This window comes from Folsomia candida, unplaced genomic scaffold, assembly GCF_002217175.1.
Source record: "Folsomia candida strain VU population unplaced genomic scaffold, ASM221717v1 Fcan01_Sc060, whole genome shotgun sequence".
Classification (NCBI taxonomy): Eukaryota; Metazoa; Arthropoda; class Collembola; order Entomobryomorpha; family Isotomidae; genus Folsomia; species Folsomia candida.
Genome location: NW_019091252.1, coordinates 98,534 through 111,734, shown reverse-complemented (window position 1 = coordinate 111,734; position 13,201 = coordinate 98,534). Strand labels below are relative to the sequence as shown.

The window sequence follows — 13,201 nt, the reverse complement described above, 5'->3', positions numbered from 1 at the left end:
AATTTCGAGCGGATGCTTATTACGCAAATGTCACATAAATATATGTACATATATGTCAATTAGAGGGATATTTTCGGTAGCAAAGATTTGTTATAGTGTGAGATGCAAAACCACAAACTAGGAATCATAAAAATAATCATAAATAAATAAATGATATGTAAATTTTATTGTATGCTTAACTGTGAAATATATAACAAAAATAACTAACCAGTTTGCCATATGCAAATATAGGATGGAATATTTAATACATTCAGAGCATAGTGTCTTTCTTTTGTTTCTTCTTCTCTTTTGCTTCAAAAACAAACAAAAAAGATCAATCGCGTAATATTACTAGGTGAGGAAAGGTTCAAATTAAAGATACTCCCATTAGAAATATCTTGGGGATTTCTGCTTATAAAAATTTCAAATTTTAAGTTTTGCCTTATTTTTCCTTACTGTTCAGTACTTATCTTATATAAACCAACCCGTCATAGCCATCCTGCATGTACGTTGTTATGCAAGTGCATTCAGTTTTCCATTCATTTGTGCTACCGGACAAGTAAAATAAGTGAAAGTTTGACCACCATCGGGAGAAAGTGCTCAGAAAAACTTTCCAACAATAAGTGGTGCTCGTCCTTCTCTCCTCTCCGAAAGTGATTGAGATGTCAAATCCAACCGCTTTTTAAAGATAGAACGCCCAACTCTATCCGCCATTCAGTACTGGTCGATAAGCACTTATCCGAAGAGAAATGGATAAATATTTTTTAACAATATAATTTCTCACATTATTGTTTCATGCATTTCAAGCCCAGACTTCACTCGTGGCGTACTCTACGAGCGTGGAGTGAACACAGTTGAAAAGTCAGGTTGCGAACTTTCTCCTTTCCCACAAGACTACCACACTTCATTTTTTTACACATCTTTTTGTAACCTACTTCTCGACTAATCCTCGAAAACGTCTGTAGAAAATTGGTAAGATTTACCTTATCACCAAAGCAAGAAGACAGCTAATCAGGTGAGTGGGGCCAAGTTCTCTCTAATTTTCAATACTTTTAGTTGTGGGCGAAGTGAGGAGTAACGGTTTAATGATTAAAATGATAATGATGATTCACTCACTTTTACAACCTCTTACAATTAATGTCGTTAACATATCTTCAAATTTGCTGAACATTTGGATGTGTAAAGTTTAGATAAGTTTTCACTTCTCGTAAAAATTTACTGAAATTTACAAGTTTTTTAAAGAATTAAGTATGCACAGATGGTGGGGGTTTGCAGGACACAGGATATGTATATGACCGGCCGGCGAGATTGTGAATCACAATCTGCGATATAATTAATTAAGTTAGTAATTGATTTGTATATGCATTGATTTCAGGAAATTGACGCACAATCATGGCCGCTGAGAATGAGAAGGTAGACTTGGACGATTTTTTCGCTAAACGTGACAAGAAGAAAAAGTCTGGAAAGAAAAAGTACGAGACGACGGAAGAACTTGCCAAGATATTGGGAAAACGGACGGAAGAGAGGAAAAAGTTGGAGGAGGGGAAAAGCCAGTACGTCGTGCAAGGGGAGGGTGTGGTTCCAAACGTAAGCCATTAATGATGACATTGGTATATTAGATTTATGGATTTTTGAAAAGTAAAAAATTTTGAGCAGACTCAAAACGAGGATGACGAATGGCTCGAGCAAAAAGAGGAAACTGTAGACCTTACCGGACTGAAAGTTACTGAATTAGTGTTGCTCGACGACGAAGAAGAGGAAATTGCGGAGGGGAAAGACCCTGGTGAAGTTGGTGGAACGACTGACGGACCTTGGAGAAAACGTGAGAAAGCTGCCGCTCTTCCACCCCCTGTCCCAGTCCCTACTGCTTCGGAAAAAAGCAGTAGTACGACGACACCGACTGGCGAGGAGGAAGATAAGCTCATCAATAATAAGGACCACGAGGAAACGGCCATCATCACCGAGAAGGATGATAAGTCAGTAGATGATCAAAGAGTCACACCCACCCCAGTAGAAGTTGCTGAGGAGAAACCTTCCGGTCCTGCCAAATATGTTCCCCCTGCTGTAAAAAAAGCAATGGAGGCAGCAGCTGCTGCTGCGAGTAAGAGTGTTGGGGGTGGGGGTGTGGGCAATGCAGTTCCGCCCGTGCGCGATATTTTCGAAGCTAGACCTTTATCAGAAACCTCTGGAAGTGGCGCAAGTGCTGGCGAAGGAGTGAAGGGTGCCTACGTCCCCCCATGGAAACGTGCAGGTGCTTCATCCGTACCAGGATCCGCCTCTGGTTAGTTGACTTGTATTTAAAATTTATCAGAGTTGAAAGGCTAAAAATAAATAAAAAAAACTCTTATTTCTATTTTCAGGTAAACCTAGAAAAACAGCGGCCGCACCAAATATACATGACGAAGAGTATTTCCCAAGTCTAGGAGCGAGTTGAAGTTTAGGAGTTTTATTAGACTAAAAATATCATCACCGTCTTCACCGAAATATCAGCGTTACATGGAACATTTAAATTAGTATTGTCGCCCTCTGCTCATTTATTTTCATAGAGACATTATCCTAAATTATCGTTATTCATCGTCAATTTCAAAGTATTTCGTTTCTAATTTGCTCTATATAGTCTCGTTCAAAGATGTATCAATTATTAATTGGTAGACAAAATATGGTTTACGACTTGAGATTCTGTAGTCAAATCAAGGACAAAGTTGTTTCGTTAAAAATATCAACATTGTACTCCATGATCTTATTATGCACAATATCGTTTTAGCTGTGGTTTTAATTTTGTTTTAATTTCTCATCACAGCTTTAATTGTGATCAACTGCGTACATTAATGCGAACAATAATATTGAGACATAAATTTAACTCTACTCTTAAATTATTTCCTATATGATAAAAGTTTTGTATCTCTGAAAAATGTGGAATTGTGCATTTAATTAAGAAATCTACAACATAATTTATCTTTTATCCTGTTATGGAGCAAATTGGACTGAAAACACAGAGTTCATTGGGACTAGTAATTATGAAACAGAAGAATACTTGCGTTGTGCTATATAAACAAGTTAGCGTGCTAAGAACTGATTTAATATTTAAAGATACACACGACACAATAGTGATTACATTGAATGCATTTTAGCATGTTCAATGATCACTGGAAAGAGAATAACTGTCATCATCATATCATTTATTATTATCATTATTATTTAGTTTATCCGTATTCCATCGGTAATTTGATTGTTTATCTGACTTTATCTGATTTGATTCTGAAAGGTAGAGTAAGATTTGATTCAATTTGTTTAGCGTAGTTTTTCATTAACATATAGTTTTATCAAGTAATATATACAAGTTTTTGCCAACCTTGATTATGTCGTGGTCATCATGTAATGATGTAAAAAAAAATATGCAAAATAGATAAAATAAGGAACACATTACGAACGATAGTTACATATTATGAAGCCATTATCTTATTTTGTGGTTTGAATTTGAAATAAAAACTGGAAAAAATAAATAGTAAAATATAAATGGCTGGAACTGAAATCGAAACAAATGTCCGAAAAAATTATTTCGTCGTAATTCTGTAGTTTTCAAAAATCATGGAAAATTTTCTGAAAAAAATACCATGAAACTCTGAGCGACTAAACTATGCGCAACGCTACATATATATTATGCTTTCTCTACTCTGTTGTGGGAGTAAAAGTTCGTCACACAGACGAACAGATTATTCAGAAATATTTTAAATCCAAAGAATTTGTTGATAAAACTTTGAAATTCTTGATCGAAGATAAGCGGACGTTGTTGTGACAGGAGGCCTTTCTAAAATAATTTTTTTTGGGTAGCCACAAATTACAAATTTAGTTTACATATTGATTCAGTTTCAACTCAGTTTCGTCGGTATTTTAAATAATTTCATTTATTTACAAGCAGTTATTTTCTAGTTAATTAGTTTTTGTTGTAGATTAATTATTTTAATAAAAGTGTATTTGATTTCAGAAAACATTTGGAACTTCTAATTTGGCTTTGTATGAAGAAGACGACAATAAATAAGTCCAGCTGCTACACTGTTTGAAAAGAAAAGTTTGTGAGTTGTAGAAAAAATTTATACGCTTTTATGTTTTCATAATGGACGTTTAGAAAAACTGTAAATTGATTGTGTGTAAAAATGTTCTTGTAGACTTGACTAATTGCTAATGAACGACATTAATAATTGAACGAGCTTTTGTGTTTTGTTTATTTTACTTTCCAGATTTTGCTTTAAGTTTGCTTCTCTCATAGTAGTGAGTTAGCGAATTGCTTGTCAAGTTGTCAAGCATATATCGTCAAGTATAATCGATCCTGCTGGACGACGAGACCCCTTCTCGTGTCATTTTCCGTGCTGCGGCTGCTATTGCTTATGTGAAATTTGCTGCTGAAAGAATGTCCAACCCCGAAGAACCCGATTTGCCTGTCTCATCCTCATCTTCCATCTCTTTGCAGAGAATTCTTAGTCCCAGGGGCACTCCAGTGGATACGAATCTTGTCCAGGTCAACGCAAGAAGTAATAATATTTACAAGCTTGTGACCCCCGAAAGTCAGAGTAGCAAATCTCTGCTGAGCGCATCTCAAGAAAAAAGTGATTCATCTGTAGCGAAGACGGACAATGTTCATGAAACAAATGGTAATCAATCTAACCAACAACATGAGCAAAAGCAGGAGGATGGAGTGTTGGACCGTGGGTCGACTAGTATGAAACCAAAGTCGAAACGACCCAAGCCAAAACAAGTTACAGCCTCTGCTGCAATTTTAGAAGCCAAAAAGAACGCACAAGCTCAAGCTAAACGAGTTACGAGGAGTAGTAGTGGAAGTACTAATAATAATTCGACTGTTGAAAATATAATTCCAGAACCTGAAATTGTCGTGATGAAGGATCATTTACAACCAGTAAGTGGATAAATATTAACTTGATTTTAATGTAAAATTGTTATGGTGTAATTTTAATAGGCAAGGGATATGAAGGGGGTTACTCGAAAGGCGACAGGTATTTAGCAAACTTAGGCAACTTGGATTGAAAATCGAGACCTATATTTATTTGAAATATTTTTATTTTAGGAGTGGTTTACGACATGAAAATGTTGGAACACTACTGTATATGGGACCCACAGTATCCGGAAAAACCAGAAAGATTAAGTGCCGTTATTGACAGGTGGGTCATACAAATCTGTATTAAATAAATTGAACCATTCAACTATTGTAACGGGCTTTATCCAATTTAGATGTCAACAACTTGGCCTTATAGACCGTTGTACCCCCATCTTACCTCGGTATGCCAGACAGGACGAAGTACTTACGGTCCACACACAAGATCACTTCGAAAAATTGAAATCCATTTGCGAAACTGATGATGTTACCAAAATGGAAGACTTTGCCTCCAACTATGATGCAGTTTATATTCACCCATCCACCTATCAACTGTCCCTTCTTTCTGTGGGGTGCACTGTCGATCTGGTGGATTCTGTATTGGCTGGAAAGATTCAGAATGGGATGGCCCTCATAAGACCTCCAGGACATCATGCTATGAAGTCTGAATATTGCGGTTACTGTTATTTCAACAATGTAGCTATTGCTGCAAAGAAGGCTTTGGATTCAGGAAATGCATCAAGAGTGCTTATTGTTGATTTTGACGTGCATCATGGTCAAGCTACGCAGCAAATGTTTTATGATGACAAGAGGTTGGTTAATAATTGTAAACATGCTTTCCGTAATTTAAATTATCTAATGGATTCTTTATTTCTTAGGGTCCTTTATTTTTCAACACATCGCTACGAACATGGGACTTTTTGGCCAAACTTGAAAGAATCGGAGTACAACTTTATTGGATCTGAAGATGGGTTAGGATTTAACTGCAATGTTCCTTTGAACAAAACTGGTTTAGGGAATGAAGACTTTTTAACTATTTGGCATCGACTACTGTTACCCATGGCATATGAGGTGAGTATATAGCACAATCAAGCACTTCATTTTCAACTCCAAAATTGTTGCATTTTGTTGGTGACAATTATTCTACTAAACTGATAACATTATTCTGCTATGTGCTCATTTAATTTATAGTTTAATCCAGACTTGGTAATTATTTCTGCGGGGTTCGACTGTGTGTATGGTTGTTTTGAGGTATTATTTATTGTACGGTTCTGTTTGGACGTGTGTGTCGGGATTATAGGTTGGATTTTGAATGAGAGTAACTAACTGTGTCTTACTTATGAGGCTTGCTTGCTTTTGCACCATGTTAAAACCCTAAGACAAAAACCTTTACTATTTTCATGTAGTCATTATAATTGATTGTTTCACAGTTCAATCCGGAGCTGATACTCGTTTCGGCTGGTTTCGACAGTCTACAAGGAGACGAAAAAGTAATTTCGACGATTGCATGGATTAGATTATTCCTCTTATCCAATTTTTGCACTTGTCAAAATCCAACCCTATACATACTCGCACGCACAAGCCTGGCCTTTATAATATTAAGTTAAAATACTAATATCTTATTTTGAAAACGAACGAAATTAGGGCGAAATGGAATTAACTCCGCAATGTATTCCACACCTATTGTCGCCTTTGTTGGGACTAGCTGAAGGAAAGGTGGCTGTAATCTTGGAAGGAGGTTATTGCATAAAGTCCTTGGCTGAAGGAGCTGCACTTGCTCTTCGTACCCTTCTTGGTGATCCATGTCCAATCATTCCGAAAATTCAAAATCCTTCACCTGTGTAAGCACCAGTAATAAAATAAAGGAAAAATGAACATATTCTCGCTAATTTGACTAACAAGATTTAAATATTTTGCAGCGTTGCGGAAACAATACTGAATTCCACCTACATGTTGCGACCTTATTGGAATATGCTCAAGACGACACAATTGACAACAGAAGAATCTGCCTCCCTTCTTCAAGAAAAGGGGCGTGTTCATAAACCAGAAATTAGGTTTGAGTGGGCCGAACCAAAACCGGATAAATATCCTACTCGGGGTTTCTACCCTACCCAAACTCTAGAATTAAAACGCACCATTGATTTGCGACTGGATAGTTTACGTCTTTCAACTAATCTGGCCAAAGCAAAGAGTAAAGTTGGAATTGTGTACGACGATGTAATGTTAAGACACCGAAATTTGCAAGAACTGTAAGCAATTATATTTACTTATTCAAGTAATTACCGTTGTGACTGTGACTCATGTTTTTATACTATTTTGTATGTATAATTCACAGTGGACATCCCGAAACCCCGGAAAGAATTTCCAATATATATGCCAACCATGCCGATTACGGATTGTTGGAACGCTGTGAAAGACTCAAATCCCGTGAAGTGACGGAGGAAGAACTTCTTTTGATACATACAAAAGAACACATCGAACTTATGAAAAAGACTCAAAACTTAAAGCAGAATGAACTGGAAAAAATGCAGCAGAGATTTAATTCTATTTTCTTAAACAACTCTTCGTACCAGTCCGCCCTTGTTGCCGCCGGATCAGTTCTTGAAGTCGTGGATAATGTTTTACAGGACAATTGTCAATCTGGTGTTGCAATTGTGCGTCCTCCAGGTAAGAAGAATTTATGTTTGAAAATAAAATAAGCATGCACAATTTTTAAAATGCGATAATTTTATTCGAAGGTCACCATGCAGAGGAAGGGTATCCTTGTGGCTTCTGTATCTTCAACAACGTGGCCTTAGCAGCTAAATATGCTCTTGAAACTCATGATCTTAAACGGTATGTATACTTATATCGTGCTGTGATTAACATTTAACAAAACATTTAAAATAATACTTCATTTCTATTTCTACCTAGAATTCTCATTGTTGATTGGGTAAGAAATATTTGCTGACAAGGTTTAATGTGGGTTAGTGTCATAAAAAATCATTTATAACAAATACAGGATGTCCACCACGGAAATGGGATTCAACGCATGTTTGAATCCGATCCTCGCGTCCTATACATTTCCATCCATCGGTACGATAGTAAACAATTTTTTAATTGTGATAACATAAAATTGATTTATTTTTATTTTTAACTTTTGAAGGTACGATAACGGATTCTTTTTCCCGTGCTCCCCCGATGCAAATTACAACGTCGTTGGCCAAGGGCAAGGGTCTGGGTTCACTGTCAACATTCCTTGGAATTGTTCAAAAATGGGAGACACAGAATATTTGGCCGTTTTCACCAACATAATTCTCCCCATTGCATACGAGTTCAACCCTCAGCTCGTGCTCGTCTCCGCAGGATTCGACGCAGCTAAAGGAGATCCTTTGGGTGGATGCAGCGTCACGCCGGAAGGATATGCTCACATGACTCACCTCCTGCGACCACTTGCAAATGGGAAAGTTATCATTGCTCTGGAAGGTGGTTACAACCTTACATCGATCGCCTATTCCATGGTGTTATGCACTAAAGCATTGCTCGGCGACCCCATACCCCCACTCACCCTCAACAAGAAAATTCATCCCGCAGCGCGTCAAAGTATAGAAAATGTACTCAACGTCCAATCCAAATTTTGGACTGTGCTGACTCCATTCAGGAAATTCCTCACTCATAAGCGTCGTCTTGTTCCGTTTGGTACATATGACGGCGGGAAGAGTTTGGAAGCAACAATGGAAAACTTGGAGTTGCAAAATAATAACCTAACAGCCGACGAGAACGAACTGACGGTGCCTTGCAGCAGTACAGCCTTATCGGAATCCTCATCAACATCACCGGATAGAGGAGGAAATAATTCAAGTTTTGAGCAAAGTCCAGTAAAACAGTCGCCGGAAACATTTACAATGACGTTGCAATTGGGCAATGAAGAAGAAGAAGGGGCCTGTGGTGGTGGTTCAAAGCATATCGTTGTGATGTCAAATTTTGTAAGCACCAGTGCATATTATGTTAATTGAATTTGATTAATTAAGTTGATATTCTTGTTAGGATGACGCATCTCCTGCAGCTGTTTACCCATTGTCTTGGTGTCCACATGTAGATCAAGTGCAGAAAGTACTGAATGAAGGACGTATCAATACGTGTGAAAAATGTGGCGTTTGCGGGCATGAAGGAGATAATTTGGTGTGCCTGGTCTGCTATAAGGTATATTTTTTATCTCAGCTTTGTAATTTATATAACACAAATACAATTTAAATATTTTCTCTCCAGGTTTTGTGTGGGCGTTACGTCAACCAACACATGGTGATGCATTCGTCAGAATGTGGGCACCCAATTGCACTAAGTTTCGCAGATTTGTCAATTTGGTGTTACGCTTGTGAGAGCTATGTTAGAAATGAGGTAAGTTGTTGTAAATAATTTTTCATTCTAAAATCTACTAGTACTTATTTTAGCCTTTCATTTCACTCCACAGAAACTTTTTGAAGCCTTCGCTGCCGCACACAAGGACAAATTCAATGAAGAACCTCCTGCACGAAGTTTCTCTACTTCTTAAAAGATTGTAAATAATCACATCACTCACTTTACAACAAAGTACGACGAAAGTTCACTCTTTTACCACTCACATACCTGCCATTAAAATTGAAATTGACAATAATTTGATCGTTTCAATATGACAAATTGATTACAAAATGAAAATACTACTCACTGCATACCTAAATATGAATTTTGTGCAGTTTAAAAAATCGGCTCTATCGGTACCTGTAAAATAAACCCCTATAATAATGCAAAACGATATATACTCGGTAAATATTGATTTGTTGATTCTTAACAAACCTCAGTCATTTTGTTAGATAAATTATTGAAACTGATAAGACTAAAAGAAACATGAGCACTTGATTAATGCTGTCTAATAAAACTAGATAATTACGTATGTCATTTAAATATGACCCGGTTTCCTAATTTTCTTTTAAATTTAATTCAACACAGTTGCACTATTAATTTGTAATTAGGTAACACGTGGTTAAATGTGCGATTTTGGTATAGATTTTATTTTAATTAATTGCTCACGAATAATATTAAATACTTATGTACGTATGTACGACGAGTATGACAGCAATAACAATAAGCACAGTTAATTGTTAATAATAATCTATACAAGTATAACCTTGTGTAACAACCACGAAATATAATAAATTGAAATCATAATGGACTTAATTCTGTACATTTAAATGCTTAAGTTTCCTTTTCATTTCATAATACAATTTTACGTAAGATAAACCAAGTAACTTGTTAAAAATAACCCCGAAGTTGTCACTATTGTAACAAAGTTCCCCACATATTTAAGAAAGTCGTAGAAAGCGTCATGAAGCTGGAAATATTTTTGAAACGACTTATCCATCTTTTTCGTCTTGGTGTAATTACTCCCATCATACATTCGTCTCCTTTTTTCCTCCGAATCATCCCCGTCAACTTTCTCCATCCGATACAAACTGAGACCAAAATGGAACGCATTTTTACCAAAGATGACGTTTCTCCAGTCCTTCCAACTCTCTGAAGATTCGGGAATAAAGTTGAAAAAGACGTGATTCCAATAAGTTTTGATATGAGTGAGTCTCAACTGCCTAAAACTGGCCTCGCTTTCTCTCCCGTATCTGTGCGGAATGAGGAGCAGGGACACCTTTTCCCACCCTTGCTCCATGTTGTCCTGATTTTGAATGAGGCGAAGAAGGTCACGTTCCAAGTGGATCATCGGGAGGGGCGAATATCCAGTATGGTACACCCTCAGTTTCGAACTCTGCTCCAATTTGAGGACAGTTTTGTACAGGGTGGGTGGCAGGTCGGTGTTGTAGGTGTTGGGATTGAAGTTAAAGTGAAAGTCTTCCGTGTGTGAGGAAAGGTCGAGTGGGTTCATTTCCGATAAGAGATCGTCTTCTTCTTTATGAGGATTAGAAGTTACGCCAGGCATTATTGTTTTCCAAGTTGTGGGAATTCCTAGCGTAAATGTGGGAGGGATTGCAGTCATTTGGGAGAAAGTTATGTCGACTTGGGTGTCATTGAATCTGTAATTTACGCATTCAGGTACATAAACTGTTATCAACGATATAGGAGGAAGTATTGTCATCTCACCTTATCGGCGTCAGATTATCAGACAAATCCATAAAACTCGTGAGAATCCCTCCTTGTGCAAGGTATCCAAAGTAGAGGACGCCAACGCAATTCGAGGCAAACCAACTTAGACCAATTTTACTTGAAAATCTCGACGCGAGTGGGATTTTATGACCGTGCATGTACACCAAGGGAAAGATTAGTGGGGCCAAGTCGAAAACTGAGTAGGAATTCCCATGAGATTGAATCAAGAAAAATAGTGGGAGGAATAACGAAAAATTTAGAAATGTCCAATGAGAATCCAAGTTTGGTTTGTGTCGCCACTCAGCAAACATCACGTCGTACACTTCTTTAACAAAAGAGACCAGCCCCATAACCCCCAAAACATTGAAAACTATCAAATACAACCCCAAAATTTGGAGATAACCCCACCAATCTCGAAACTGGTTTTCCTTCCGGGAAAAATAGTTGACCGGCGTGATAACAAAACTTTCCGGAGAAAGGTTAAGCGTTCTAAAATCTTCCCAACCCACTTTCCCGTGATACAACGAGTCCCACAAGATGAATGGGAGGCAGCAGATAAAGGCCAGCAGAAGAAAGGAGAAGATTCTTGCGTGAAAGTATTTAATCCCAAAGAGTCGATGGCTTATGCCCTTTTGCATGTAGAAAAACAGAGGAATGCAGGCGTAGGAGAGGAAAAATTCGGGGTCATTCCAAACCCCGGTAATCGTGAGGAAGGTGATTAAAGGGAGTCGGTTAAGGGACGAATAGCCAGAAGCTTTCATTTCTTTGAGGAGATGAACCCTCCCCACTCCGTCCGATTTGGGGAGACTGTAGTACTTTTCAAGGAGTGGGATGTATTCCTCGTAGGCGTGGAAGGAGGCTGACACGAGGTAGAGGAGAGACGCAAACAGGGTCAAGTTCAGGGAGGACGGGTGACTTCTTGGGGCGAAGACGAGCAGTACTTGAGACGAGGCGAGTGTGACGAGTCGAATTGTCGAATCGTTAGAGTGATCAGTGGGAAAATTGGGTGGTGGTGACGGAGGAGGAACTGGTGGACTTATATTCTCAACGTGTCGAAATACAGACGATTTTTGTCGATTCTTTCGCCGTCTTCGATGTCTGGGTTGCATATCACTGACATCATCAATTGCTTCTTCATCCTCGGATGAGTCGAGAGTCACGTCACGGCGTGGGTCCCGTCTTCGGCGGCGACTACGTCGTGTTTCCGCACCAGGTGGATGAGGGTCATGAGTGGTATCATTAGCTTTACTTTCTCCAACATTTTCTGCCTCCTTCGCTTTATTATTATTGCCATTATGCACCTTTTTTCTGGATGACTCGTTGAGTCTGCAGAATTTTATGAGAATATAATCCACCAGGAATGAGAGGAGCAAGTGGAATATTCTGGGGATCAGGAGGAGTAATTTAGTATTTGGTATTTCCTCCTTCCCAATGGGGTGAGTGTATGAGAGAAAGTAGTTGCAAATTATGTAGGGGAGGTAGATCGTGGTGTGGAGGAGGGCGATGGAGTGGGTGGGACTCGACGAGTTGAACACGTCCGGTTTGAAAACTTGCAAATCAAAGTAGTCCCCTGTAAAAAAAAGAAACATATTTAGCGTAAAATATTTCACAAAATTAGCATCGACTTTCACCAAGAATCATGAATGACCAACCTGCCACAACCTCGATAGAATTGCTCAACTCGTCTTGATGAATCCAACCAGTTTGAAGATTCAGAGTTAAAATTATTCTCAACAGGATGAGCAATTCGTATAAACCGTGAAGGCGGACGCGTTGTAGCTCTGTTCTGGGTCTACCTGAAATATTGGGCGATATGTAATTTATGAAATTCAAGGATTTTAAATTTAATATATTTTTGAAACACCAACTTGGAACAATCTGTGAGTTTTCTCTCTCTTCAGCAATTCTTCGAACGACATCCATGACTAAAATTGTCCAATTGTGAGAATCTGCTTACATTAATTTGCTTGCATGATTTACTGAGAATTAAACTATATCCTAAATAAATAAATAAATATTTTTAGCAAGCAGGGTGACTGAATAGAATCCAAACCAGCGGATTACTACGCAAATCAATATTGTTGTGTTTTTACTTTCATTCCCTGCAAAACCCACTTTCTCCTTCGCCGGGTCGAGTACAATACCCGGGTAGCGGAGAAAGTATCCCGTTTCTACGATACGAGGTTGTCGTAGCCGTAGAGAAATGGTTAACATTTCCTTGAAGCT

At 38.1% G+C, this 13,201-nt stretch overlaps 3 protein-coding genes across 7 annotated transcripts; 2 read left to right on the top strand and 1 right to left on the bottom strand.

The window, feature by feature from the left end:
* Positions 1-250: 250 nt before the first annotated feature.
* LOC110862538 (eukaryotic translation initiation factor 3 subunit A) lies at positions 251-3,496 on the top strand. The gene is made up of 4 exons (XM_022111748.2): positions 251-994; positions 1,355-1,566; positions 1,636-2,260; positions 2,340-3,496. Exons 2-4 carry the CDS (start codon positions 1,372-1,374, stop codon positions 2,411-2,413), a joined length of 894 nt encoding a protein of 297 aa, XP_021967440.1. The 5' UTR covers positions 251-994; positions 1,355-1,371; the 3' UTR covers positions 2,414-3,496.
* Positions 3,497-3,648: 152 nt separating this feature from the next.
* LOC110862527 (histone deacetylase 6) lies at positions 3,649-10,067 on the top strand. 5 transcript variants are annotated; one of them, XM_035845637.1, is made up of 18 exons: positions 3,649-3,806; positions 3,965-4,052; positions 4,448-4,891; positions 4,952-4,988; positions 5,060-5,153; positions 5,224-5,679; positions 5,746-5,938; positions 6,059-6,118; positions 6,512-6,708; positions 6,787-7,116; positions 7,203-7,534; positions 7,606-7,702; positions 7,781-7,799; positions 7,869-7,942; positions 8,013-8,832; positions 8,894-9,049; positions 9,116-9,244; positions 9,318-10,067. In XM_035845637.1, the coding sequence occupies exons 3-18, from the start codon at positions 4,697-4,699 to the stop codon at positions 9,396-9,398; spliced, it is 3,270 nt and encodes a 1,089-aa protein (XP_035701530.1). In that variant the 5' UTR covers positions 3,649-3,806; positions 3,965-4,052; positions 4,448-4,696; the 3' UTR covers positions 9,399-10,067. The 5 variants fall into 5 exon arrangements, with proteins under 5 accessions (XP_035701530.1, XP_021967422.1, XP_021967420.1 ...); XM_022111730.2 differs by lacking the exon at positions 6,059-6,118 and adding an exon at positions 6,298-6,357 and having other exon boundaries at positions 4,218-4,891; XM_022111728.2 differs by having other exon boundaries at positions 4,218-4,891.
* On the bottom strand, positions 10,057-13,026 carry LOC110862521 (GPI mannosyltransferase 4). The gene is made up of 4 exons (XM_022111721.2): positions 12,844-13,026; positions 12,628-12,771; positions 10,973-12,545; positions 10,057-10,905 (listed from the first exon to the last, which is right to left on the bottom strand). Exons 1-4 carry the CDS (start codon positions 12,896-12,898, stop codon positions 10,110-10,112), a joined length of 2,568 nt encoding a protein of 855 aa, XP_021967413.1. The 5' UTR covers positions 12,899-13,026; the 3' UTR covers positions 10,057-10,109.
* Between the last annotated feature and the right edge of the window lie 175 nt (positions 13,027-13,201).

Excerpts from the sequence above, each read along its gene's own strand:
- LOC110862538 (XM_022111748.2), top strand. The coding sequence starts at position 1,372 with ATGGCCGCTGAGAATGAGAAGGTAGACTTGGACGATTTTTTCGCTAAA. Across the intron at positions 1,567-1,635 it reads GGGAGGGTGTGGTTCCAAAC|ACTCAAAACGAGGATGACGA; the intron begins GTAAGCCATTAA and ends AATTTTGAGCAG. Across the intron at positions 2,261-2,339 it reads CGTACCAGGATCCGCCTCTG|GTAAACCTAGAAAAACAGCG; the intron begins GTTAGTTGACTT and ends TTCTATTTTCAG.
- LOC110862527 (XM_022111730.2), top strand. The coding sequence starts at position 4,388 with ATGTCCAACCCCGAAGAACCCGATTTGCCTGTCTCATCCTCATCTTCC. Across the intron at positions 4,989-5,059 it reads GGTTACTCGAAAGGCGACAG|GAGTGGTTTACGACATGAAA; the intron begins GTATTTAGCAAA and ends TTTTTATTTTAG. Across the intron at positions 8,833-8,893 it reads TCGTTGTGATGTCAAATTTT|GATGACGCATCTCCTGCAGC; the intron begins GTAAGCACCAGT and ends TATTCTTGTTAG.
- LOC110862521 (XM_022111721.2), bottom strand. The coding sequence starts at position 12,898 with ATGGATGTCGTTCGAAGAATTGCTGAAGAGAGAGAAAACTCACAGATT. Across the intron at positions 12,772-12,843 it reads AAACTCACAGATTGTTCCAA|GTAGACCCAGAACAGAGCTA; the intron begins GTTGGTGTTTCA and ends CCAATATTTCAG. Across the intron at positions 10,906-10,972 it reads GATAATCTGACGCCGATAAG|ATTCAATGACACCCAAGTCG; the intron begins GTGAGATGACAA and ends CGTAAATTACAG.